Below are 27,538 nucleotides of genomic sequence, written 5' to 3' on the forward strand. Positions count from 1 at the left end.
CTTGCTTCACTAAAATCATCACCGCTCATCTCCCTTTTGTCATACATTAATGTGTCATACACCTAAACCTTCCTCCCAGGGGCGTTTTAAGAGAGGAGGGGGCACGTGTGCACTCCTCGTGCAGGGCCCCCTCCTCTCGCCCTGGTGGCTGGCAGTCGACTGATGCGGCTGGCCAACCACCAGAACATTAGTATACTCCGGGCACTAGAGTGTGCCCGGTGTCTACCGCGCATGCGTAGAACGCCGGGAAAATGGCCGAGGTGGACATTTTTTCGTGTTCTGAGCAGCAGTGACACCCGACGCGGGACCTCGGACAGGTAAGTTTAAAAAAAGTAATACTCCTGATGTTTTGTTTTATCCATTGTGCAGTTAGCAAATAGCAAGCATTATTTATTTATTTATTATTATTATTATTATTATTATTATTATTATTATTATTATTATATTATTTTTGTTTTATCCATTGTGCAGTTAGCAAATAGCAAGCATTATTTATTATTATTATTATTATTATTATTACTATATTATTTTTGTTTTATCCATTGTGCAGTTAGCAAATAGCAAGCATTATTTATTTATTTATTATTATTATTATTATTACTATATTATTTTTGTTTTATCCATTGTGCAGTTAGCAAATAGCAAGCATTATTATTATGTCCATATATTTTATCAGTTCCCTGACATTTGTTTCTGTCTGCTTGCAGAGACCAGCTATCAGAGTGATGCATGGTAAGTCCTCTGTCGTGATCCTGCCGAGAGCACTAAATACTGTATTGCCGGTGTAATTTACAGTGAGGAGAATGAGCTTCCTATAAAATATATGGCAATAATATCTCAGAGGCACAGGAGATCTCTCTGTTCATTTTATGATACAGCGCTGGCAATATGACAGTGAGGAGAGGAGCAGACCTGCCAGTGGATTTCCCTTTGCAGTGTCACAGGCGACATTTATACTGACGTTGTGTGTGAGAAATATATTTGCTCTAAGGTCGCTTAGGAATATGAAATGTTTTTTTGCGCTGTTGTGTTTCATACAAGACGAGGAAACATGTTCTCCTGCTTATTTATGTGACACCAGAACAGGTTTTCTACGGGGAAACTGCAACATGAAATTTTAAGCAACAAACAGTACAGTACGTGATCTGCTACAGCTGTGTGGTAATGTTCTGCTCCCGCCATTTTCCCGGCGTTTTGCGCATGCGCCGAGCCATTTCTCCGGTAACCTGCGCAGTAGACTCTGGCAAAGACTACTGCCCAGAGTCTACTGCTGCGCTCAGTGTGCTGCCGGCCACAATGTAGAGAGGAGGGACCCCAGACAGTGACTGCACATGGGCCCCCTTCTCCCACAGGGGTCTATTTACTAAGCAGTGTTAGGAGACAGAGTGAAAAGTGATAAGGTGCCAGCCAATCAGCTCCTAACTGTCATTTTTCAAACACAGCCTGTGAGATGACAGTTGGGAGCTGATTGGTTGGCACCTTATCACTTCCTTATCACTTTTCACTTTGTCTCCTAACACTGCTTTGTAAATAGACCCCTTAGTACACTCCTGAACAAAGCTACATTGCTAGCTCACGCTGATGAATTTGGTGTGTGTCCTTTGAACATCTTCATGTGACAAAGGGGCCTATTCATCAAAACTAATATAAAGTTTTTAAGAACATTTTCCTTAAATAACGTTATTTTGGTATTCATGTAGCCACTTAGCACAGGAGATATCACAGATATCTCCTTGCTAAGTTCCCCTGCGTTAATTTCCACACTCCCCATACATTAGTACATTAGTATGGGGATGTGGAAATTGTGGTATTCACCAAATTCCGAAAATTATCAATTTTCGGAATTTGATGCAGTTACTATTCGCCACTGTGAGGTGGCGAATAGCAGAATCCACTTACCTGTATCCGCGTGTGCAGGTCCCCCGACGAGTCCCTCCGGCGCTCTGCTCCGTCCTCAGGCTCCGGAGGCTGGTCTGTCATGTGTGCTCCCCAGCAGAGCACAAGAAAGTTTAGACAAAAAAAAAAAAAGTTTTTTTTTTTTTCTGATCTGTCATGTGGTCTGCTGGGAAACTACATGACAGACCAGCAGGACGGAGCCGGAGGCTGCTGCGCGGACAGGTAAGTCGAGGGGGGGGGGGAGGTGAGCGGAGGGGGGAGGGGGGTTGGGGGGGTACACAAACTTAACGCATCTGTAGGCAGTGCTGCGCATGCGCTGGTTTTACAGATGTAGCAGCGTATGCGCAGCACTGTTTCCAGATGCGATAAGGTAGTGTAGGCAGGGAAAAGTATCTATTTCCCGAAAAGCTGTCATCGCAAAAATGACAGCTTTTCGGAAAGATACTTATGGAGAGGTGGAATGATGAATTCCACCTATAATTAGCTAGAACTCCATGCGAGTTCTAAAGCTAATTATCTCCAGAGAATTTTTAGGTTTAATGAATAGGCCCCTAAGTCTCAATCTGGGTAGAAAAGGACTCAGGGCCTGATTCAGCAAGGAACGCAATGCTGTGTTCACACGCAGCAGGCCGATGTTTGCAATCTGCGCATGCGTATAAGATGCAGCGCCCGTGAGCGAACCAGGTGCTGCAAAGGGGAATGCGATCGCAGACAGCGCGCAGTCCTACCACCCAGTGATTGACAGGAAGTAACGTTTGTGGGTGATGATGGGGGATGGTCATGCCAATGCAGGCGTGTCAGTGCGTTTCAACGCCGCTGCAGAGATGAGCATAAATTAGGCATTGCGAGACCCTACGCAGCCTGAGCTGTCACTGCGTGCAGGACATGTAGCAAAGTCTGCGGGAGGGTCAGGTCAACCACTATTTGTGCGTATCCGATGGTTCACGATGTTACCGATGTTTCCGCTATCTTGCGGCCTACTCAGGCTCTGAGTAAAGGGAAGTGGGCGCCATTGTGTTTTGCTGGGTGTCTGCATCTTGTGCTGCGGTTGCCATGCGTATGCACTGATTAGCATATATACGCAGCATTGCATTCCTTGCTGAATCGGGCCCTCAGTTGCAAGCGACCGCGGCTTTTCCTTACACTAAATTTTGTTGCGCTTCACCTGTGACTTTGTACATATGTAATTTCTATGCCACCGCAGCCCTGTGTCTCCGGTACACTGTGAGCGACTTTTTGCTGCGTCTATATTGCGACTAAGATGCTAAATTGAAATACTGTATCTAGCTATTATCTTCTAGATGGTGCTAGTCAAATGTTAAGCAGAATCGGACTGGTTGCTATGGGCAACATCTACTATTCTAAAAACTCTCACTTTAGTAAACATACCCCGTTGACTGAATATTTAGTATACTACTCATTTTTTGCAGGGGTTCTCTATTCCAGCGTTTGAGTACCACAAACAGGTCATGTTTTCTGGGTTTCTATAATCATGCACAAGTAAGTTCTTTTATTTGCTGGGTCTGTAATTATACCAACTATTTCAACAGATACAGTAGAAATCCTGAAAACATGACCTGTTGGGGGTACTTGAGGACTGTACTTCTAACTACTGTTTTAGTGCATAGACACAGTACAGGACTTGCGTCTTCCATCAGTCCAAATTATATAAACCTGGGAAAACACTGCAGATCAGTATGAGATATGGATTCTGACATCAGCAGGGTTTTGGCGTATCTTAATATAAATAATAAGCATTTTGTCTTTTTTGAAGCATACTAAATGTACTCTCAAAAATATAGATAATTTCGAAATTAACCATATTTTCTTAAAGTGTATTTAATATTTTGGTTTAGAGACTAATATTTTGGTTTAGGGGTAATTGTAAAATAATGATTTCTTGTTCTAATGCGTGGTTATTTTTTCATTGCCAGGAAAGCCCCAGAGAAGAATGGGGGTGACCTGAGAACCATAGACAGAGACAGCCTTGGAGAAAATAACTATGGATATACACCAGAACCTATAGCAGTAGCACACAGTAAGGCGTATACAAGAAAAACTAGTTTGTCTGAAAATGATTATAGTTATTAATTTGGCGTCTGCAGGAATCAAAGGGGCGATTTAAGGGCAGGGTCACAAATGACAAATGTTGTGATTGTTCAGGTGAAGTTGCAGAACGATGATTACAATGATAAAGCGCAATAAGAAACTGTTAATAAATAAATAAAAAAAATTAAATACACAGAATGGTGATTGCTCAATCGGTTTATCGGCCCATCATGGTGGCGTGTAAGGAAGGGTTAATATTCCTCCAGCACACTGCAAAGGACCAGGAGAAGTGATGTACATCCTACATGATAATAGCAATGCATATTTATTAGGGAATGGGTATGTACTGCCGGTTGTCGGGATGCCTCCTGTCACAATATCGACAGCGGCCTCCTGATGGTTGGTATCCCGACAAGGGTCGGGTGAGTGTACTTACCCTCCCCCCTTCTCCCCCTAACCCTCCCTTCTTGTAGCCTAACCCTCCCCACCCCGCACCCTAACCCAATCACTCCCAGTTAGTGCCTAAATCTAAGTTTCCCCTCTTCATGCCTAAACTTAACCTCCCCCCCCTAGTGCTTAACCTTACCCCCCCCCCCCCTCCCAGTGGTGCCTGACCCTATCCCTCCCCCTAGGGGTGCCTAAGCGTAACCTCCCCCAAAAAAACCTAACGCTAATCCCACAAACTGACCTAAACCTAACACTCTACCCACAGCGCCCCAGCTTACCTTCGTTCGGGCACAAGTTCTCCTGGATTCTGACGTCAGGACTAATCTTAAATCCCTTGTCGGGATTCCAGTGTCGGGATTGAGACCATAACTACACCCCATTTATTAGAGATGTGTGGTTTGCTTCTCCAGAAATCCGAATCCACTCGAGTTTCATGAACCCGGACAGATTCGAGTCGCGGTTCTGATCTTCCCACGGTTCGGAATTTGGATTTTAAATCAGAATTTTGGGTTTTGGATTGCAAAAATCACATGAATTTAGCGGTTTTTAAAAACTTATCATTTTTTTAATTTATTTTTTTTTAAACCCAAATCCAAAACCAAAACATGAAGCTGGATCCCGATCCAAAACCAAAAACACGGGGCTCAGCGCACATCTCCAATATTTATTCCCATAATCTCTCTGTCCAGTCTGGGGATAAATTAATAAATTATGTGAATAAATATGGGACAGTCATAATTATTGTGTATAGCTGAATATTGCTGCAATACATAATGATTAACTGCTACACTTTCTAATGCTGGGGTTCCGCTGAGAGCCCTGGAAAATCCCCGAACCCTGCCAGGTTTTACAGCAATAGATTTCTCTGTAATTAACCTTTTGGTAAATTATAAGAGGGAATAGAACCTTTGTCCAGTTTTCACCAGAGATTTAGCTTATATCCACATAAAGAGACCCTTCTGCTCTGCCTAAGCCAGTGTTGGCTAACCTTGACACTCCAGCTGTTGTGGAACTATATATCCCAGCATGCCCTGCCACAGTTTTAGCATGCCCTAATAGCAAAACTGTAGCAGTGCATGCTGGGTTATGTAGTTCCATAACAGCTGGAGTGTCAAGGTTAGCCAACACTGGCCTAAGCTTATCTCTATTCTCCTTTATAAAAGAAGATTTGTCGAGAAACCGAAAGATTGCATAAGAAAAGAGGTGTTTTAAACCTCTAGGATGGGGGCAGGCATGTATGCAAATTACTTGTGGGAGTTAGCCTATGGCAAGCAGGGGCGGGTTTGTAACAGGAACATTATATAGTGGGATAAAAGTGTGGGCCAAAGCCTCTTTGTTCCAGATTCCTCCAGGACAGGGAAGTGCATTTTGTCAGTTGTCATTTTCCTTAATAAAACTCTCTTAGTGCTTCTCCTTCTTCTCTTCTTCTCTCCTCCTTTTCCTTATTGTATTTAGTCTCTTTTCATTTACTTCATATCATTGCTTTTACTTTTCCTTTCTGTCCTCAATCAGTGTCTTTTCTGATTTCTTGTTCTGCTGGGGGTGGGTGTAGCTATGTCCTGCCTAGTAATGAGCCTCCCCAGACCCTGGTCCCTGGCTCCACAGTGCCCCCATGTTATTAGGAGCTGCAGGTGTGGTTCCCCTATTGATAGTTCTATCCCCCCTCAGGCTGCAGCAGCTTTGTGGAAGGTGTGCCAGTGCGGGGGAGGGGTGCTTCCCTTCAGTCCTTAATGCCCCTGGTCAATATCATCTTTGTGGCTGCAGTGGCCAGCACCATAGGCAAATGCAGGAGGGGTTTATGAGTGCCTTGCCTGAACCACCCCTCAGCCCACACCATGATGACTACAATAGAAATAGCATATAATACTAAAGTTGCATGTTTTTTAGGATCCCCTCAGTGTCACAAATGAAATAACTAGCACTACAGTCCCTGTTGATCTTTTAAATGTGTCAGCCAGTAGAAAAAGTTAAAAAGCCAGTAATGAATATTGTTGTGCACCAACTAGATCTGGAAAACATGCACTGTACGGGGTGCACTGATATGGATCACCTATTGGATCAATTATTAATACTGGATAATACACCATCCAGTACATAGGGGGACCAATCTGTGCATCTATGTCCAGGACAGAGCATGGTTTCTTTTTCTGCCCTCTCCCAGATTCCCCAACTTGCTCATATGATCTGTAATGGAGCCGGCACATGAAATAAAAAGATTCAGCTCAGACAGGATGGCTCTACTTCTACATATAATTACTTACTGTGTTTGCTGGTCCTGTATATGCCAGAATTATATCATTCAGTACATTCGTATGATGTATTTTATAGATGGTCTAAGTGCTGATTATGCCTCTTAATGGTAGAAAACAGTTGCAGCAAACAGTGTCAGTATTATGCTGGACATTGAGGTATCATTGGGGGAATAGAATGCTTTAGTGATGCGTTATATGACAGTAAGGGGTAATGGCTTTGACACTGCTTTATTTATGTATGGCACCTTAGATCTAGCTTTTATCTCCTTTGAATCATATTATCAGTCAATAGAGGAGATTGTATTATATACTGTATTCTGAGCATTTAACTTACAAAATAGACAGAATACATGTGCTACAGTGAATTTCTACAGGGTGCACAGCTTATTATTGCAATCACTGCCCCAAGCAGCTATCACCGGGAAGCTCCATTCTCAGCTATGCTCCTACTTCGACAAATATACATTGCTGGAGGTCACGCAGCCTTCGCGTCCTGCCTATGAGGGGTACAACCCGTGCAAAGCAGCTAGTTCAGTTCGTCAGGGCTAACAGCAGGCGTCTGGGGAAAATGCTTCGCCTTTAATAATTCCACCTGTACGCAGGGACGAAAATGTCGTTTTCGTCACCTCTGCTTGCGATGTGGTGGCAATCACCCAGTTGCCAAGTGTTTCAAGGGGGGTGCCCAGCAGCAGCCTGCACAGCCAGCAAAAGGCACAAGTGCTAAGTAAAGTTCCATCCCCTGTCCGTGTCACAGCGATAGCAAAATGGTTGAGTTGGTACCCGGTTCTGCAGGACGCAGAATTTTCGTTAAAAGGCTTCAGTTTTGGTTTTCGTTTACCTATTTGCAGGGATGTCGACACATATTCGCCTAGAAATTTGAAGTCTGCCTTTGAATTGCCTCACATTCTTAGGGAAAAAGTGGCTGGCGAGGTTAGCGTCAGGCGCATTGCAGGGCCTTTTGCAGAACCCCCATTAGGGATCTTGTGAATTCCCCGGTGGGAGTGGTTCCCAAGAAAATTCCAGGAAAATACAGGCTCATGCAACATCTGTCTTATTCGCCAGGCTCGTCAGTAAATTATGCCATACCAGTTGAGGTTTCCTCGGTGGTGTACCAGTCTTTTGACGATGCTTTGGACGTCATTAGGTGTTATGGTCCGGGCGCACTGATGGCTAAGATAGATGTTGAGTCAGCTTTTCGTCTACTTCCTTTGCACCCAGAGTCATTCCAGTTTATGGGATTTTAGCTTGGACAACGGATATTGCATAGACAAATGCTTGCCTATGGCGTGTTCTGTGTCCTGTGCGTTTTTCGAGCATTTTAGCACCTTCCTACACTGGTGCGCGGAATTTATTTATTTAATTTTTGCGGTAGTCATGGAATAGCCCACTATCTCGATGACTTTCTGTGTGTCGGCCCTTCCGGTTCAGGCAGATGCAGTTATCTTTTGTTTTCTTTACGAGCGCTGTTTTCTCATTTGGAGTTCCCGTTGCTGCGGACAAAACGGAGGGCCCTTCCCCTTGTCATTCCTGGGTATCGAGATCTGTACCTCGGCGGGTTCTTGTCGCATTCCTCTCGATAAGCCTGTCAAGTTGCGTAATGCCATAGCGGAATGCACGGCTTCCAGTAGAATTACCCTGCGGCAGGCGCAATCCCTCCTGGGCCTGTAAAGTAATTCCAATGGGCAGAGCTTTTTCACGTAAATTGGAAAGGGCCACGGCTGGTGTCACTAACCGAGACATTTGCTACGTTTATCCTCAGAGATTTAGCAGGACCTCTCTGTCTGGGTCTCGTTTCTTCGGGATTTTAATGGCAATCGGTTGTGGATGTCTCCAGCCGCTGACAATTTGCAGCTGTTCACCGACGCAGCAGACACCACAGGGTTCGGATGTTACCTTGATGGCTCCTGGTGCGTTGGCCGTTGGCTGGAAGAATGGGTGGGAAAGGGTTTGACTAAGGACTTACTCCTTCTCAAACTCTTTCCCATAATGGTTTCCTTGGAAATCTGGGGGGAATGGTTACGCAATCGCAGCATCATTATCAGGTGTGACAACCTGGGCGTGGCCCATGCGATACAATCAGCAACATGCGGCTTCCCTGCTGGTTTTGCGCTTGCTAGCGCAGCTGTGCTCACATGTTTGCGCTGTAACATCATGTTTAAGGCAAGACACGTTCCTGGGGTGGAGAATGAGATAGACGATGCGTTATCACGTTTCCAGTGGGCTAGGTCCCGATCTGTGGCCCCTGGTGCTGACGTTGTGCTTTGCCCCTCTTATGTTTGGCAGGTGATCGAGCCGGCATGGAGGGCTTAGCAGAACAGTCTTTAGCCCCCTCCACGTTGCGAGCATATCGGCAGGCATGGAATGAATGGGAAGATTATTCCCGTAGCAGCAAACAGGCAGGTAAGAGTCAGCATCGTTCGATGCTTTCTTTTATTTGGAGTCTCCATTTGGCTGGCAGATCCAGGGCTTCTGTTGCGCGCTCTTTGGGGGGCATTGCATTTTATTGTAAATTGAAGGGCCAACCTGACTTTACTAAAAGTTTTCTGATTGTGAAGGCTTTAAAGGGTTGGGCACGGGTCTCCCGGCCAGTAGCTGACCGTAGGAGACCTGTGGACGCTCATCTGCTTCCGGCAGTATTAGGGGCGGTTCTCGGAGTGGCTCTTACTGCGTATGAGGCGGTCCTGATTCAAGTGGTGTTTTCAGAGGCTTTTCACGGCACCTTGAGGGTATCGGAGCTGGTGGCATCATCCAAATGGGTTGATGCCGCCATGCTCCTCTCGGATATCCTGGTCAGTGAGAGGTCTGTTCTCTGTAGGATTCGGCGGTCAAAGACCGACCAGACTGGTAGGGGTAGGTGGATCTCGTTGGGTCCATCTAGGTACGAACAGATCTGCCCTGTGGCACTAGCTATGCGGTATGAGTTATTGCGGCCGGATGTTCCTGGTTCATGACTCATGCATATGGACAGGACTCCGCTTACCAAATACCAGTTTGGTTGGTTTTTGAAGAGGTGTGTATCAGTTTTAGGCCTCCCGCCTCAAGATTTTGGTACACACTCGTTTCTGATCGGAGCCGCAACTTCGGCGGCAGCTGCGGGTTTCTCGGCATCAGAAATTAAGGACCTAGGACGTTGGAAATCGGATAGTTATAAAGGTTACATTCGACCTAGGCGTGAAGGCCCTTTGTTTTAAAGTCATTTCACAGTCTGTTCCGGTTACGTTTATATTTTATGCTTGCCTGGTTTTTGTCTTGTCTCATGTACTGTCCTGTCTTGTCTGTTACCCCTGTCCGTCCTACTCGGGATTAGCTACTCGCCATTGCTGGCAATGGGAGTCTTGAGGGATTTTACAATTTTTACCTGAACTGACGGATTCAATTCGGCTATTCTCAATCATTTAATTAGGCCATAGTCCATCCCTCAGCAGGTTTTTATTTTACCTCTTGCCGAGTTCACCTGTTTTTTCCCAATTCCCCACCCATTCTTCCCCTTTGTGTCTTCTGTTTGTCTCAGCCACTTCAAATAGTAAAGTCGGCGACCAGTAGAAAATTTTTCTTTTTGGCAGATACTCACTTATGTTCTATCAGATCCCACTAATACACCATAAAATTTTATTGTTTTATGACAATTACTAATTTTTTATTTACTGTTTTCTTCCACCTTTAGGATTGCTCTTTGACACGCAGGACATTTGGGTTATAGGCCACTCATATATTTTCTGGGCTGCTAGGTTTGAGTTCAGATCAAGCTCCAATTTTTGAATATTCAGCTAGGGTCCGTTGGATAGGTTCCAGAGGTATGAGATGGCATTCCTTTTGTCCTAAACTGTTAGAGTATGCAAGGCTTTTTGGTAGGCCACGTATTTTGGTGGCTTATTTAGGAGGCAACGACTTAGGGCAAAGGTCCACTGTAGAATTACGAGTTGATATTGTCAACGATTTGGCGAGGGTGCTATCGACCTGGCCCTTGTGTAAATTAATTTGGTCTTGCATTGTACCTCGACAGGTCTGGAGTGGGGTTAGGAGTTTTCCTGCTAATGACGAAGCTAGGAAGAAACTTAATTTCGCAGTTGCCAAATTTGTGATGGCCAATTATGGCCGTTTCATTTACCATAAGAACATTCAATTTCGATTTAGTTATATGTATAGACCTGATGGAGTTCATTTAACAGAGGAGGGTTTGTCATTGTTTATTGGGGATCTTTTTGAGGAGTTGGCGTTATTGGGGTAGTACTTGGTATGGTGGCGGTGCGGCGGTTCTATAAGCAGAACCTTGCTGTGGCGGGAAAGAACGGCAGGTCGCCAGTCCGGGTGCAATTATGATTTAAGGGCGCTCCCTTCGTTGACTGGTAGTTGGCTGTACCAACCTAACGGGGGGCAGTATCACCACCTAAACGGGTGGGAAGTCAAGATGGGGGTGAGCGTTACCTTTTGTTGATGATATGAGTTACATGGTTATGTGTATGCACTCTGGGCGATCTACGCCTGCTATGCCTTTTGTTGTTTGTGTGTGGGCATAGCAGATCTGGCTGATTTCTGGCCGTCCTTTCTTTGCCACCATACATCCTTAAATAAATAATAATTATTATTGCTCCAATAAATCGCCATCAAGTTATCTGCCAAATCCACGTCTCAGTGTCTTTATTTTATGTTAGTATGATAAGTGGTTTGCACACATGACAACACCTCATCCGATAGAAGACATCACTGCCACACCGCCCATGTGAGAATTAGTTCTACGAGGGACAGTATACTTATATGGGAAACCGGGAAGGCAGATATACTACTATAGTATTTCTCTCCTGGGGTCTCGAGTCCTCATATATCTGTCCTGCCTCCTGCACACTTACCTTGCGGGTCTCAAGCAGACTGCGGGTTGGGGATCCTTGTTCTACATCAGGGAAAACGTTACAGAAATTACTTACCTGTTGTTTTTTCAATAGGTTTTTACTCCAGTTATGATACCAACTCGGTTTACAGCACTGAAGTGACGCCTACTGCAAGAGCCTATACTCCACAGGTAATGTGACCGCAACAGTACAAATAGAAAATTGCAGCGCTAAATAAATTACACAATTTATTACTTAAAAAATTGTCACATTAAATATAGAAATAAAAATAAATAGATAAGTTTCTAGCAAAATTCAATAAACAAATATTAGTGGCACTCAATGATTCAAAAATTAGACATGCATGTTAGGAATAAAAATGCTCATATATGTAAGCAAGCACCCTGTTCAGGCACCGTCACTGCTCATATTACCGCACAGGTTCAACTGTACACATTCCATTGGAAATGACAACTTTACCGGCTTGAAGTGGTTCCAGTAAGTACCTGCGCCGTAGCTAGATGGCAGTGCGCCCAGTGCAGCACTGCCCGCCCCTCTCACTCCCTCTCCGCCCCCCCCCCCCCCCCCCGAGCGCTTACCCTACCTTCCGGCAGTAGGAGGGCGGCCGGGATCTTCCATGGATTTTTCACTGTCCAGCGCGCACCAGCCGGAGGTCTCTATCTGCAGACCTCCGGCACAGAAAAGTGTGTGGCCGGTGCCGCTGCAGGATGGCGCCCGGTGCACATGACCCCTCAGCCCCCCCCTAGTTGTGGCCCTGTAAGTACTGTATAGGTGGTGGTCCTAATAATAAAACCGCACAGGACTCCCTATGATGTGAAGGGTAAATCTTCAAACAGCTGCAGCTGCGAAGTAGTCCAAAGTGTCTTGTGGTGGTGGCGGATTAGAGATGGAAATGATCCCAGCCACACCAAATCTGTCTGTTGAACCTTGGGTCGGCTGGAGGTGCTGGACAATTCAGTAGGTAATTCCAATAAGAACACAGTTCCAAATGGATTGTCCCAAACACAGTGAAGATGCAAATAGGAAAGGGTGCCTGAATCGTGGTGCTTCACCAACGCGTTTCACTGCCTAACTGGCAGCTTTTTCAAGGTGACCATACCGTTCCCAGTAGGGCTCTTATATAGTGCCAAACATTTGTAATTAATTACATCCAGCTGTGTCTAATCACATAGATAAAACGTAGTGTACAACCACAAAAAACATACATTAGATTTCAAAATTAGAAAGAACAAGAATGGAGACAAACCAATAACCTCTGTGACCGCAAAAGTGTAACATACGGAAAAGTTAGTAAATGGCACAATGTGCTCAGTGGTAGGAGAAGACGTAACTTTAGACTTTAGGTTGTTACAACTTCAGATTTGCAAAAATTCTGGGATAAACAACTTCTGGGACAATTAAGCAGACCACGCATTACCCACATGGGGCCTGATTCAGGGTAGATCTTACGTTTTTCAGCAATTGTTTCAGAGACTTCAGAGTTGTATGCATCTCAACCACATCTCCACCTAACCTGAATCAGGTCCAGGTACTGTATATATATATATATATATTAGGGGTGAGCGGGTTCGGATTTCTGAAATCCGAGCCCCCCCGATCAGAGTCCGATCCGAGTCAGGCTCGACTTTTCCCGCCTGACTCGGATCTGACATCGAGGCAAAACGTCATCATCCTGCCTTCCGAGTCTCGCGGGTTTTGGATCCTATATAAGGTACCCGCGTCGGCGCCATTTTCTCACTCGGCTGTGGACAGTGAAGAGGGAGGGTGGGAGTTAGTGCTGTGTAGTGTAGTGTAGTGTAGTGCTGCTGTTGTCCACTACTTCAAAGTCCATAGGGGCTGGCTGTGTTGTGCTGTGCTGCTGTTGTTAATAGGGGCTGTGTCCACTACTTCAAAGTCCATAGGGGCTGGCTGGACTGTGTTGTGCAGTCAGTTCCAAAGTCCTGTGCAGTGTCCCAGTCCTAAAGGGGTGCTGTAGTGTTGTCCAGGGGGTGCTCTGTCCATCAGGTGTGCTCCCCCCAAGTGCTAAAAAAATAATATATTTTCTGTGTTTGTGAATTGTGTGCGCAGTAGCCGCACGTGCATCAACAAAGTAGTGCCAAGCGTGCGCCTGTGTCATAAGTAAAGGGCCGGCTGGCTTGACCGTTAAGGGTGCTGTAACCCCCGAAAGTACACTCCAGTCCAAACCAAAAAAAAAATTATTTTCTGTGTTTGTGAATTGTGTGCGCAGTAGCCGCACGTGCATCAACAAAGTAGTGCCAAGCGTGCGCCTGTGTCATAAGTAAAGGGCCGGCTGGCTTGACCGTTAAGGGTGCTGTAACCCCCGAAAGTACACTCCAGTCCAAACCTAAAAAAAAATTATTTTCTGTGTTTGTGAATTGTGTGCGCAGTAGCCGCACGTGCATCAACAAAGTAGTGCCAAGCGTGCGCCTGTGTCATAAGTAAAGGGCCGGCTGGCTTGACCGTTAAGGGTGCTGTAACCCCCGAAAGTACACTCCAGTCCAAACCTAAAAAAAAATTATTTTCTGTGTTTGTGAATTGTGTGCGCAGTAGCCGCACGTGCATCAACAAAGTAGTGCCAAGAGTGCGCCTGTGTCATAAGTAAAGGGCCGGCTGGCTTGACCGTTAAAGGGTGCTGTAACCCCCGAAAGTACACTCCAGTCCAAACCAAAAAAAAATAATTTTCTGTGTTTGTGAATTGTGTGCGCAGTAGCCGCACGTGCATCAACAAAGTAGTGCCAAGCGTGCGCCTGTGTCATAAGTAAAGGGCCGGCTGGCTTGACCGTTAAAGGGTGCTGTAACCCCTGAAAGTACACTCCAGTCCAAACCAAAAAAAAATTATTTTCTGTGTTTGTGAATTGTGTGCGCAGTAGCCGCACGTGCATCAACAAAGTAGTGCCAAGCGTGCGCCTGTGTCATAAGTAAAGGGCCGGCTGGCTTGACCGTTAAAGGGTGCTGTAACCCCCAAAGTACACTCCAGTCCAAACCAAAAAAATATATATTTTCTGTGTTTGTGAATTGTGTGCGCAGTAGCCGCATGTGCATCAACAAAGTAGTGCCAAGCGTGCGCCTGTGTCATAAGTAAAGGGCCGGCTGGCTTGACCGTTAAAGGGTGCTGTAACCCCCAAAGTACACTCCAGTCCAAACCAAAAAAAAAAATATTTTCTGTGTTTGTGAATTGTGTGCGCAGTAGCCGCATGTGCATCAACAAAGTAGTGCCAAGCGTGCGCTGTGTCATAAATAAAGGGCCGGCTGGCTTGACCGTTAAAGGTTGCTGTAACCCCCAAAGTACACTCCAAACAAAATAAAAAATATTTTCTGTGTTTTTGAATTGTGTGCACTGTGGCTGCACGTGCATCAACAAAGGAGCAGTGCCAAGCGTGCCCTGTGTCCCAACAGTAAAGAGCCGGCTGGCTCATTTCTTAAAGGGTGGTGTAACCCACAAAGTGCACTACTCTCCAGCAAAAATAAAAAAATATTTTCTGTGTTTGTGTGCGCCTTAGCCGCACGTATATATCAATATAACATAAATGGAGGACCAAACTTTCTCCGATAAAAATAAAATAGGGAAAGATCAAGAACCACTTCCTCCTAGTGCTGAAGCTGCTGCCACTAGTCATGACATAGACGATAGCATGCCATCAACGTCGTCTGCCAAGGCCAATGCCCAATGTCATAGCAGAGGGCACATACAATCCCAAATGACAAAGTTCAGGAAAATGACCTTGAAAAAAACATTTAAATCATCTGAAGAGAAACGGAAACTTGCCAATATGCCATTTACGACACGGAGTGGCAAGGAACGGGTAAGGTCTTTCCCTATGTTCATAACTAGTGGTTCAGCTTCACATGACGATGGAAGCCCTCCTCCCGCTAAAAAAATCAAATGAGTTAAGCTGGCAAAAGCACAGCGAAGAACTGTGCGTTCTAAGAAGATATCACAAATCCCCAAGGAGAGTCCAAGTGTGGTGGCGGTTGCGATGCCTGACCTTCCCAGCACTGGACGGGAAGAGGTGGCTCTTTCCACCATATGCACGCCCCCTGCAAGTGCTGAAAGGAGCACCCACAGTCCACTTGCTGATATGCAAATTGAAGATGTCACTGTTGAAGTACAACAGGATGAGGATACTGGTGTAGCTGGCACTGAGGAGGAAGTTGGCGAGGAGGATTCTGATGGTGATGTGGTTTGTTTAAATCAGGCTCCGGGGGAGACAGTTGTTGTCCGTGGGATGAAAAAGCCCATCACGGTCATGCCTGGGCAGAAGACCAAACATTCCACCTCTTTGGTCTGGCAATATTTCTATCCAAATCCGGACAACAACTGTCTTGCCATATGTACCATATGTAAAGGTGAAATAAGTAGGGGTAGGGACGTTAACCACCTAGGAACATCCTCCCTTACACGGCACCTGCAGCGCGTTCATAAAAAGTTACTGTCAAGTTCAGAAACTTTGGCTAAGACCGTAAGCAGTCCAGAGACACCTAAATCCCTTTTTCCTGTTTTATCCAAGGAATCGGTGGATGAGGAGGATGAGGACGACATCTTGCCTCCGTAGAGCCAGTTTGTGCAGGGACACATTAATTGCCAGCTTGTTTTGTGGGGGCCCAAACGAACCAATCATTTCAGCCACAGTCATGTGGCAGACCCTGGCACTGAAATGATTGGTTTGTTAAAGTGTGCATGTCCTATTTATACAACATAAGGGTGGGTGGGAGGGCCCAAGGACAATTCCATCTTGCACCTCTTTTTTTTCTTTGCAGTATGTACTGTTTGGGGCCTAGTTTTTCAAACTGCCATCCTGTCCGCCACTGCAGTGTCACTCCTAGATGGGCCACGTGTTTGTGCCGCCCACTCGTGTCGCTTAGCATAGTCATCCAGCTACCTTGGTGCAATCTTTTGGCCATAAAAACAATATTGTGAGGTGTGAGGTGTTCAGAATAGACTGGAAATGAGTGGAAATGAAGGTTATTGAGGTTAATAATTGCATAGGAGCAGAAAAACCCACAAATTCTGTGATTTAAGCTGTTTTTATGCTTTTTTTAAAAAAATACAGATCCAAAACACAAAACCCAGAACCCAAAACACGGAAGGGTGGTTTTGGCAAAACCAATCCAGATCCAAAACACGAAGAAAGATCCAGATCCAAAACCAAAACACAAAACACGAAAAGTGGCCGGTGCACACCCCTAATATATATATATATATATATACAGGTGCAATCAGAGTGTGTACGAGTTTGCATTGCCCATACTTGTTTGCGCACATTTTTGATGCTCTGTGAATTAATGTATGATGCGTGCTGCAAATGTACGGAATTATCATTTCTGCATGAGCCTCATCAGACTGTGCAGGGAGTACACTACCAGACAGGAAGGTTTGGAATCTCTCTCCCAGAAATACGTGAGTAATGTAGCCCATAGGCTAAAGATAGGTGTTAGCGATTGGGTCCAATCTTAGAAATTTTACCGTTTGGCTGCCCTCATAGAAATCTATGGGGGCTGCTTTTGGGATCAAAAACTGGGGAACCAGAGCAGATATCTCTGCTGTTGACAGGGCTTAACCAGCAATTATTTTTTTTAATAGAAATATGCCACAAATAGTGAAAGACATGCAAAGATTTGCATCATTTACAAAGCACTTATCACTTATTTGCAATAGAGTTTTTCTTTTCCCTGTAAAAATGATTTCCTCATGTGCAGGGCCGGATCATAGGCGGGGCGAATGGAGCAGTCGTCCCAGGGCCCCCACACATAGAGGACCCCCACACACTGACCCACTCCCCCATTACAATGGAGGCCAATTCCAGGATTGGGGGGATCCCGGGATTTTAGGCCAAAAACGCCGGGATTGAACTGCGCATTGCGCAGTTTGGCCGGGCAGCGTTAAGCACTTTGCTTAGAGCGTGCTGTCCGGCGCTCGGCAGCGAGCATGCAGCGCGGTGTGCAGTCTGTATGTGGCACAGCGGGCGTGACTTCAGAGGTCACGCTGCGCAGCCCCACGCCGGCTCTCCCCCTCAGCGACTGCGGAGGTGAGCGGCACTGCAGAGTGCAGATAGACTGGGAGTGGGGACTGGGGGAGCCCGAGATGGAATGCCGCGGTCTCCTCCTTAGCTGGACTCCGGACTGTCACCGCCACCGCCACTGCCGTGTGAAGAGGATGAAGGAAAGGATTGAGGAGCAGAACGGAGGCTGTGTTTTTTTTTTGTAATTAATGTGGTGCTGGCTGGGGGTGCCATAAAAGTAGTTTTATTTCTGTGGGGGACCCTAAAAGTTAGATTTTTTTTTTTTCGGTCCTGTGGCCCCCACAAGTTTGCAGCCCAGGGGCCCCCACAGACCTTAATCCGGCCCTGCTGACGTGACATATAATATGTTCCTCCGTATCGTTATACTTCTCCTCCTTTCCTCTCCACCTTCTCCTCGTCCTTACGGTGATCATTTTAGGATAAGCCTTATGAACAGAATGGGCGCAGTCTATGCCAAGAAGAACGCTATAGACACAATAACACGTTTTGGGAGATTTCCTTCCATCTTGAGTTCCAAGATAAACAAGTGTAGCTTCCAGCGTCTGAGAATAGACTCACGGCAGACATGGCGGCAGATGCGGGGGCTCCATCCACGTATTATAAAGGAAACAAGTAGAATTTCAGAGAAGTAAAAATCTATTAAACGCTGCCTTTCATGTTTTGCTTGCAGGTCCCTGTACGTGACTGGACTGATGAATCTCTGAAACAAGTCAGACATGTAACTCACGTGTAATATAGTTGTCATTTATTAATCACTGTTTCGCCACAATCAATGAAAAATCTATTGCACTTACCTGACCTTTATTGTCAGGTTTCATATCCTCAATAGACAGGAACATGGAACATCAATATCAGAACTGTGGACTATGGGAAAATATATACAGTATGTGCAAGATCTGAGAAAACATAACCTCTGTAACAGTAATACACAAGTAACATGACTATATGTAACATATGATTACATTTGGTGAGTAGTGATGTCACTCCTGTAAACATATAACATATTTGGGGCTCTATTCATTATGTTAATTATCTGGGTCCGAGTGGACCCCGATAATTAACATTTCAGCTCATCATTGCTCCGTGCCGGAGACAGCTGATCCGAAAATCAGCTGTCTCCCCAAATCTTCTCACTGCTCCTTTAGGAGCAGTGAAACTAGTGTGCTTGCGTGAACAAAAGCCTCGGCGTCCGGCGGAAGGATTTAAAAGGAGCGGGTTTCAGGAGCAAACGCCGTCTGAAGAGGGCGAATGCTCCCACGGTCAAGCTCCGAAAATATTATATTTTTGGAGCTTGACGAATGTAGGTCTCCATACTAGTGTATAGGGACAGCGGGCCAGATCGCGAGAGATGTTTTTGATGAATGGCCCGAAAACCTAATTTCTATAACAAAAACCTCTTAATTTTCACCTGCTTTTGTAGAAATTAAGTTGTAATGAATAGAGCAGCAATGTGACACGATTCATTATAAAAGAGTTTATCGATGGAATATATAACTGACAATAGAGGTAATACACTGGATATGAGGATACAAGCAAGCCAAGTGTATTTACTATACAAAGCCACAAATACTTCAAGACGTATATACAAAATATGATTAGTATTACACTGATAATGGCAATCTGACAACCCTCTGTCAATGGTAATTCTGCTCCATGCACAATTGGGCTAACTTAATGTAATAAAGTATCAGCAGTAGAACACATAGCATACCAATCAGATTTTATTATTCGTCGATCTGACTGCTAGACTGCTGCAAGCTGAGATCTGGTTGGTTGCTCTGCGATGCAGCATGCAATTGCTCTATTGCATCATGTGAAGTCAGTCTGGGGACTAAGGCCCTCATTCAGAGCCGTACGCTCTGAGCAGAGCGCACGCCTTGAATGAGGGCCGGGCTCCATTTTCATGGAGCGTCCTCCTGGACGCTCGTATAGCTGTGGGTCACCACCCACAGGCTATACGAGCGTGCTTTTTGATGGCCGCGATGGTCGAGACCATCGCGACCATCGAAATTGCGAGCCGGAGCCTGCGGTTGAGGTTTTCAACCGCAAGCTCCGGAGTGATTTTGGCTCTATCAGAGCCAAAATCACTCCCACTGACATCACTAGTGATGTCAGTGGGCCGGCTTCTGACGGGAGGCGTTCCCGTGGGAACGCCCCCGTCAGGGAGGCACGCCCCCGGCACGCCCACCAAAGGGGGCGTGCTGTCAATCAACATTGACAGCACGCCCCCTTTGATCGGACACAACGAGCGAAGGACTTTCCTTCGCTCGTCGCGTCTGGCGCATGCGCACGACGGAGCTCCCTCCGTCGTGCGCATGCTCAGTGCATAACATCGACCCACTTGCGAGCGGACAGCCGCTCGCGAGTGGGTCTGAATCAGGCCCTAAGTGCTTGATTCAGCAGTGCATGCAAGTCCACTGCTGAGCGCAGGACCCATTCTATGAGTGTGCAGAAGGGGTCCTGCTCAATCGCACGTAAGCCATTGAATGCCTTTGCCTGATTGACAGGCAGAGGCATTTAAGGGGCAGAGTGGGGGCGGGGGGTGGCTGGTGTTACGGGAAACGGGGCGTGTCAGTCCCGTTTTCCGGGAGTGGCCAGCCCAGAGACTGTGTGGACGTACGCAGTCTTCTGGGCTCACAAGCCGGCCAGCCTGAGCAAGCTGAGGCTTACTCGGCTGTCTGGCTGCCCAGTGCCATCCACCATCGTGACCATCCACCATTGACGGTCGCGATGGTGATGCCGGCCTGCGACCTTCGCCGCAGTGCTGGGATCGCAAATGCAGCAGGGGGTGTCGTATACCTCCTGCTGCATTTGCATTATTGCAAGGGTCGCAATTGCAAAGCTGCCTGCGTGCATACAGTACATCATATATCTGTAGCCTGCGTGCAGCGTTGCAACTGCGATCCTTGCTGAAGCTGAATCAGGCCCTAGCCCCCATCCTCATGTGCAAAATAAACTATGTAATAAATGATTCAGTACCTGAAGGAGAGGATGGATAGCCCTGGAAACGTAATGCGCCACAGTACATTTGTCAAACAAAAACATAGGCCCTCATTCAGAGCCGTACGCTCTGAGCAGAGCGCACGCTCTGCATGAGGGCCGGGCTCCATTTTCATGGAGCGTCCTCCTGGACGCTCGTATAGCTGTGGGTCACCACCCACAGGCTATACGAGCGTGCATTTTGATGGCCGTGATGGTCGTGACCATCGCGACCATCGAAATTGCGAGCCGGAGCCTGCGGTTGAGGTTTTCAACCGCAAGCTCCGGAGTGATTTTGGCTCTATCAGAGCCAAAATCACTCCCACTGACATCACTAGTGATGTCAGTGGGCCGGCTTCTGACGGAAGGCGTTCCCGTGGGAACGCCCCCGTCAGGGAGGCACGCCCCCGGCACGCCCACCAAAGGGGGCGTGCTGTCAATCAACATTGACAGCACGCCCCCTTTGATCGGACACAACGAGCGAAGGAAAGTCCTTCGCTCGTCGTGTCTGGCGCATGCGCACGACGGAGCTCCCTCCGTCGTGCGCATGCTCAGTGCAGACCATCGACCCACTTGCGAGCGTACAGCCGCTCGCGAGTGGGTCTGAATCAGGCCCATAGCTCTTAAGCATATAAGAATCTTTGTTCCAGCCTACAGAATATTCTGTAACCTTATTTGGAGATATTCTCTTGCTGAGGTGCCACGGCAAGAGAATATTGGGGTCTATTCCTGTGGAACATAAAGTGGCTACTGAAAAATATCACTATATATCACATCACATCGATGCGATATATAGTGATGTGTAGTAGCCATTCATGTACACTTACCTGTCCGATGTCTTCCTGCGCTATCTGGCCTCTTCGCGATCCTGGACGCAGTAAGAATACAGACATATTGGGAGCCCAATATGTTTGGATTCTCACTGCTCAAACGTTGGCGTCCTAGAGCAGAAGGTCAGGTCAGACCTGCTGCAAAGGACGCTGGGCAAAAGGCGGCGGAGCCATCGGCGTGTGCCGGGCAGACAGCAGGAAAGTATGCAACCTACCTGTCCTGTTCAGCTTGCGGTACAGATAATGCCATCCTCGGATGGCGAATCTGTACGCAGGAGAGGAACGGAAAGCTCAGATTTCTGTTCCATTGTGAATTGCACTCACCATACAAAAATATGGTGATGCGATTCGTACACGGGTTGCCGCTGGAGATTGAAGAACCTTCTCCACGGTAACTCCCCTGTTTGAATTGCCGAAAGCAGCGAAAAGCCCTGTTTTTAGCTAAACAGGACTTTTCACTGCTCTATGAATAGACCCCATTGAACTCTGGGGGTCATTCAGACCCGCTCGCGAGCTCAGGACACTCGCAAGCGGGTCGATGTTACCCCAATGCGCATGCGCACGACGGAGGGAGCTCTGTCGTGCGCATACGCGAGACCCGGTCAGCGACAGCCAAGCTGTCGCTCCGAGTCTCGCACCAAAGAGGGCGTGCTGTCGATGGTGACTGACAGCACGCCCCCTTTGGTGGGCGTGCCGGGGGCGTGGCTGCCAGACGGAAGCGTTCCCATGGGAACGCCTACCGTCTGGGTCCGGCCCCACTGACATCACTTTTTGGCCGCTCGCATATGCTGTGGGTGGCCAGGAGGCCGCTCCATTTTTAGGTAGGAGGGCACTGATTCAGAGCGAGCACTCTGGTCAGAGCGTCCGGCTCTGAATCAGGCCCTCTGATTGCAGATTTGTGAAAGGGAAAACAAAAATCCTATCCCAAAAAATGTCAGAAAATCAAAAAGATTTGTTTGAACTTATAATAAACTGAGGCATGAAGGTTGTCAGTACAATTTTATTTATACACATGAATAGAAGGTATTTTGCTTGTGTCTTGCTGCACCAAGAGCCAAGAAACAATACAAAGCTATATTTATTAAACATAAACCAGTTAATTAAATGTACTAGTAATAATGTAATATGTAATTGGTGTAAATTATAATAACGGAGGGGATAATGAGTGGAGACGGCCATGTTGTGAATTGATTCAATGTTCAAGGAATGTATTCTCATGAATATACCTAGGTGCAGCCTACAAAATGGCTGCCAGCTCTCTACATACTGCAGGTGACTGGTGCACTGTACAATTTGGCACATTCAGATGTGAGAAAATACTGGCCAATACATCTCTATCTGTAAATGTCAGTATATCACCATATAAGAATCGGCGCTCAATTAACTTTGCTGCAGATAAATATTAAACTGAACACAGTTCCTGTCATTAATGCATGGTAATAAAATCTTTATGAGTATAATAATGTTTCAGTATATTTTTAATGTCCTTATGTTTTCACATGTACTGTATTTTTATTTGACCATTTTGCATCGAACAGAAAAACAAATGCGGTAATGGATGTAGTTATTTAAAATGCCAGTGACAAATATAATGTATGTATATATTTTTTTATATAGCTTGCTTCTCTACTTACTTGTATTAGCTTGGATGCAAAACTTTTTATTTGATTGTACTAGACTATTAAACAAGTGAAACAAACTGATGTCTCAATATACTGTAGCCTCGTCTGACTTTTTTCATTTAAAACGATTTCCTTATTCTTAATATGCTCAGTATCAATATTTTCTTTATTACTGCAGGTATTATGCAGGATATGCAGGTGCGCCGAGACCTTGGGCAGGCCCAGATAGGGTTGGCCATTGTCATAGGGTTGTATAGTTAACATCGATGTTTCAAGGCTGATGGTCAATGTTTTTTCCATCGATGGCAAGAAGCTGATGATTAACCACCACTGATGGTCTTCTGCCGATGTTGAGGTTGATGCTACACTCTACACGGTGCGATAAAGCAACCGATCCAACGGATTGGTATGATTTTGCCTGCTAAAATGCACCGTGTATGGGCCTGATGTCGATATGGGGTCGTACATCGCACCCCCTGATCTTTCTGCAGGATCAGTCGATGCAGTGCTATGCGGGTTGGGGAGGGACGGAGCCGGCATATCGGGCGATCGGCCACCCGATCGCACCGTGGGCCTGATTCAGACCTGGTCACAAGCACTGATCGATCGCAATCGGGTCAATGGTGGCCCAGAGCGCATGCGCACGACGGAGCCGGCTCCGTCGTGCGCACGCGCAAGACCCGGATAGCGACGGGCAATCCATTGCTCCGGGTCTCGCACCAAAGGGGGCGTGCTGTCGATGTTGAGTGACAGCACTCCCCTTTGGTGGGCGGGCAGGGGGGGGTGGCTGCCCAGACGGAGGCGTTCCAATGAGAACGCCTGCCATCTGGGGGCGGCCCCACTAACATCACAAGTGATGTCAGTGGGAGAGCTTTCGGCTCTGTTTGAGCCAAAAGCTCTCTGGGGCTTGCGGCCACGAGGCCCTACCACAAGGGTCTCGTCGCAAGCCCGATGGTCGTGATGGTCTTGGCCATCACGACCATCATCCTGGCCGCTCGCATTAGCTGTGGGTGGCAAGCCACAGCAATGCGAGCGGCCAGGAGGCCGCTCCATTAAAATAAAAAAGGCACCCTGATTCAGAGCGAGCGCTCTGTCAGAGTGTCCGGCTCTGAATCAGGGCCTGTGTGTGGAGACTGCCCGATATGTCGGACATCGGATCCCCCGTCGCGTTGCGCGGTGCCACCACACCGTTTATATGCCCCGCTTAAGGGAAACGCCTCAAGAAAAGTCATAAATCCCTGAGAAATGACTATTAGTTGATGTTAGAGTTGTGTGACAGTCATGTACATTATATGACTTGCTGGCATCGGACCCCCCCCTCCCCCTCATCCATGGCGGGAAGCACTATCCTCATAAATGCGGTCAAACCTACGAAAATGCCGTTTTCGCTGGTGTGACCGCATTCCCCATATGCATCAAGCTCCGGAAAGCAAAACTTTTCAGAGCTTGTACCCGATAGACAACGCCATGTATAGAGGCATTGCATATAGGAGGAGCCTATAGGCTTAGTACTGGAGACTTCACTGAGAGTGATTGAATAGTATCCCTCCCAGGGTCCCCCCCGCTGCTCGCGCATGCACAGTAGGACTCCCGGATCATAAACCTGGAGGTCCTCACACCGCAAAGGACAAGTCTTATCGGGAGACAATAGTGGTACGGTAATGTCTAAATCCCCTTCACCAAGAGGACCCTGACATCATCAGCCAGTGTCCAGCGTCATTCCCTGCCATCCAAGTGGGCATAGAGGGGGAATATAACCATGTAGCGAGCCACCGTGCCCGAAGCGTGGCGAGCGCAGCGAGCCGGCGAGGGGACAACAAACTTGTGTAAGTGGGGACAAAGTTCTTCTTTAGTTGGCTGTCAAGGGCAGGAACTGCACTTCCGCCCTCACTTACGTCACTTCCAGGTCCCTAGCGCGAAGGGGAAATACAGCCTACCATAGTGGTACCCCCTATGCAGTGCCCCTTATATAGTGCCCCCAGTAGCAGTCCACCCCCCATGCAGTGCCCCCAATAGTGGTAACCCTTATGCAGTGCCCCTTAAATAGTGGCCCTAGTTGTAGTCTCCCCCCTATGCAGTACCCCCAGTATTGCCCTTTATATAGAGCCCCCAGCAGTGGTCCCTCGATGCAGTGCCCTCAGTAGTAGCCCCCTCCCCCCTATGCAGTGCCCCTAGTAGTAGTCTCCTCCCCTTGTAGTGCCCCCTGTAGTAGTAGTCCCCCCCCTTGTAGTGCCCCTACTAGTAGTCCCCCCCTTGTAGTGCCCCTAGTAGTAGTAGTCCCCCCCCTTGTAGTGCCCCCAGCAGCAGTAGCCACACCCCCCTTGTAGTGCCCCCAGTAGTGGTCTCCATCTTATAGTGCCAGTCCCCCCCCCCCCCAGTAGACATACGTAATAAAAAAAAATAACACTTACCTGAATCCCCGCTTCCACCGCCGCCATCCGCTCCTCCGTAGGTCTTCCCGGGCCTCCTCCTGTATTATGGGAGAGACATCATATGACGTCATGACGCCTCTCCCATTACCCACTGCGGGAGCCGGAAGATGGAGCGGTTCCTGCAGTGGACGCAGCAGCAGCTAATGAGAGTCTGACAGACTCTCATTGGCTGCTGATCAAAACACACACAGCTGCCGAAGCCGGAGCCGTCGGCTGTGTGTTAGTCAGTGTAGCGCTGACCGAACTCCGTCCGGTCAGCACTACACACGCGGTTCAGCCTGTGTCACAGAGACACAGACTGCCCGCGGCCCGCATGTCGCTGCGGCCCGGGGGGCACATGGCACCCTGCCCCCCGACCCAGCCCGCCACTGATCGCAGGTGTGTTGGTACCGTTTTCACTAGAACTCGTTCACAGCTGCAAAGGCTGCGGCATCTTAGGGGAGACGCTCTTTCTGAGATGGCATAGGCTTGCTCAGAGGTTTGATGAGCGGCGGATGTGAGACGCAGGAGGCGGGTGTCTCAGTGCACAAGACGGCAGCTGAGCCATTAGCATGTGTTTGCAAGTCCACTGCTTACTGGCATTGCGGCATCTCTCAATCACGCCCCGTGTGTGATACTGTGCGTCCATAAACAGCATTATTTACATAAGATACTGTACACGGGCAGAGAGGACACTTTTTCTCTATTTTTTCCGTTTGGGTCTTCTCATTGGGTTTGGTATAAAAGACAGGAATTAGATAGACAACAGACGTTAGACAGGTACAATAGGACAATAGGTTGACAGATACAAAAGTTTGACAGTGTCCAATGGTCCACACAAAAATGGACAACACATCTCTTCTTTTTTGTTTTCTAACCCTAGCCTTGGTGCCGAACCCCAACCCTCCGGTAAGTGCCTAACACTAACACTAACCCTCCCCTTGGTGCCTAACCCTAACCTTGGTGACGAACCCCAACCCTCCGCTAAGTGCCTAACACTAACCCTAAAAAAAAAAAAAAAAAACTGTGTCAACCAGTTTTGTGTTGACCTTTTGACCCTAATGACTATTTGACCATCGACCTTCACCCATGTTGACCTTTTCTGTGTCGACCTCTTGTCCCTGTTGACATATTGGAGCTTATTCAGAGGCGGCCGTACGGTCTACGACTGCACGGCCGCCTCGATGTTTTGCCAGTGTGCATGCGCACGAGGGAGCCGGCTCCCTCGTGCGCATGCGTGAGACCCGCTACAACCGACAGCGCCGGTCGTAGCGGGTCTCTTTCCAAAGGGGGCGAGCTGTCGATGTTGATTGACAGCTCGCCCCGTTTGGAAGGCGGGCTGGGGGGGTGGCAGCCCAAATGGAGGCGTTCCTATGGGGGAGGCCCCACTGACATCACTAGTGATGTCAGTGGAGAGCTTCTGGCTCAGACAGAGCCAGAAGCTCTCCGGGGCTTACGACAAGTGAGACCCTACCCTAGGGTCTCGTCATAAGCCCCGATGGTCGCGATGGTCTCTGACCATCGCGACCATCACTCGAGCGGTCGTTAGAGCTGAGGGTGTTAACCCACAGCCTAACGACCGCAACAGAGGCGTGCGGTCAGGATGCAAGTGGCCGCCCAGTTTCTGAGCGACCGCTTGCATCCTCCAACCGCCTCTGAATGACCCCCATTGTCCCTGTCTACCTATTGCTTGTCTAACATCTGTTGTCTATCTAGACATTGTCGACCTTTTACTGTCTGTCTATCTACTGCATTGCTGGAACCACTTCTTATATAATACAAGGGATGTATTATTCACCTTCCAGTTGTACTACTACAGAAAAGGACTTTTCTAGGTGAATTTTGTAGCAGAAATAAAACCTTTGAGCACAAAAAAATTGCGTATACTAAAGACGGTTTCCACGTCCCCTCACTCTTATTAAATCATGAAGCAAGCTATCTGTAAAGTATTTGGGACATGATGCATATTTTGCGTTCAAACCTCAGAAAATGCAGTTTTCGGATGTTTAGCCGCTTACCGCATATGCACCAGGCTCCGGAATGTGATACATTCAGCAGCTTGTATGCGGTGGGCAACGTCATCTTTAGATGGCGTTGCCCAATAGAAGCCTGTTTCTATCCGCAAATTCCCCCTGAGAAGGATTCAATCAAATCCCTCCCAGCACATACCGTGGCGCGTGCGTCA

The 27,538-nt window shown here is 47.4% G+C and overlaps 1 protein-coding gene across 1 annotated transcript in view; it reads left to right on the plus strand.

Annotated features, from left to right (window-relative positions):
* IGSF5 (immunoglobulin superfamily member 5) overlaps positions 1-18,244 on the plus strand; it is a 50,927-nt gene extending 32,683 nt beyond the window's left edge. Inside the window, exons 5-8 of the mRNA XM_088456951.1 lie at positions 708-732; positions 3,831-3,934; positions 11,585-11,661; positions 18,182-18,244. Of these exons, the coding sequence (XP_088313077.1) occupies positions 708-732; positions 3,831-3,934; positions 11,585-11,661; positions 18,182-18,244 (269 nt within the window). The remainder of the gene's footprint in view (positions 1-707; positions 733-3,830; positions 3,935-11,584; positions 11,662-18,181) is intronic.
* The last annotated feature ends 9,294 nt before the right edge of the window (positions 18,245-27,538 follow it).

The sequence above is a fragment of the Taudactylus pleione genome, unplaced genomic scaffold (assembly GCF_031769625.1).
Source record: "Taudactylus pleione unplaced genomic scaffold, aTauple2 ptg000729l, whole genome shotgun sequence".
NCBI classification, from domain to species: Eukaryota; Metazoa; Chordata; class Amphibia; order Anura; family Myobatrachidae; genus Taudactylus; species Taudactylus pleione.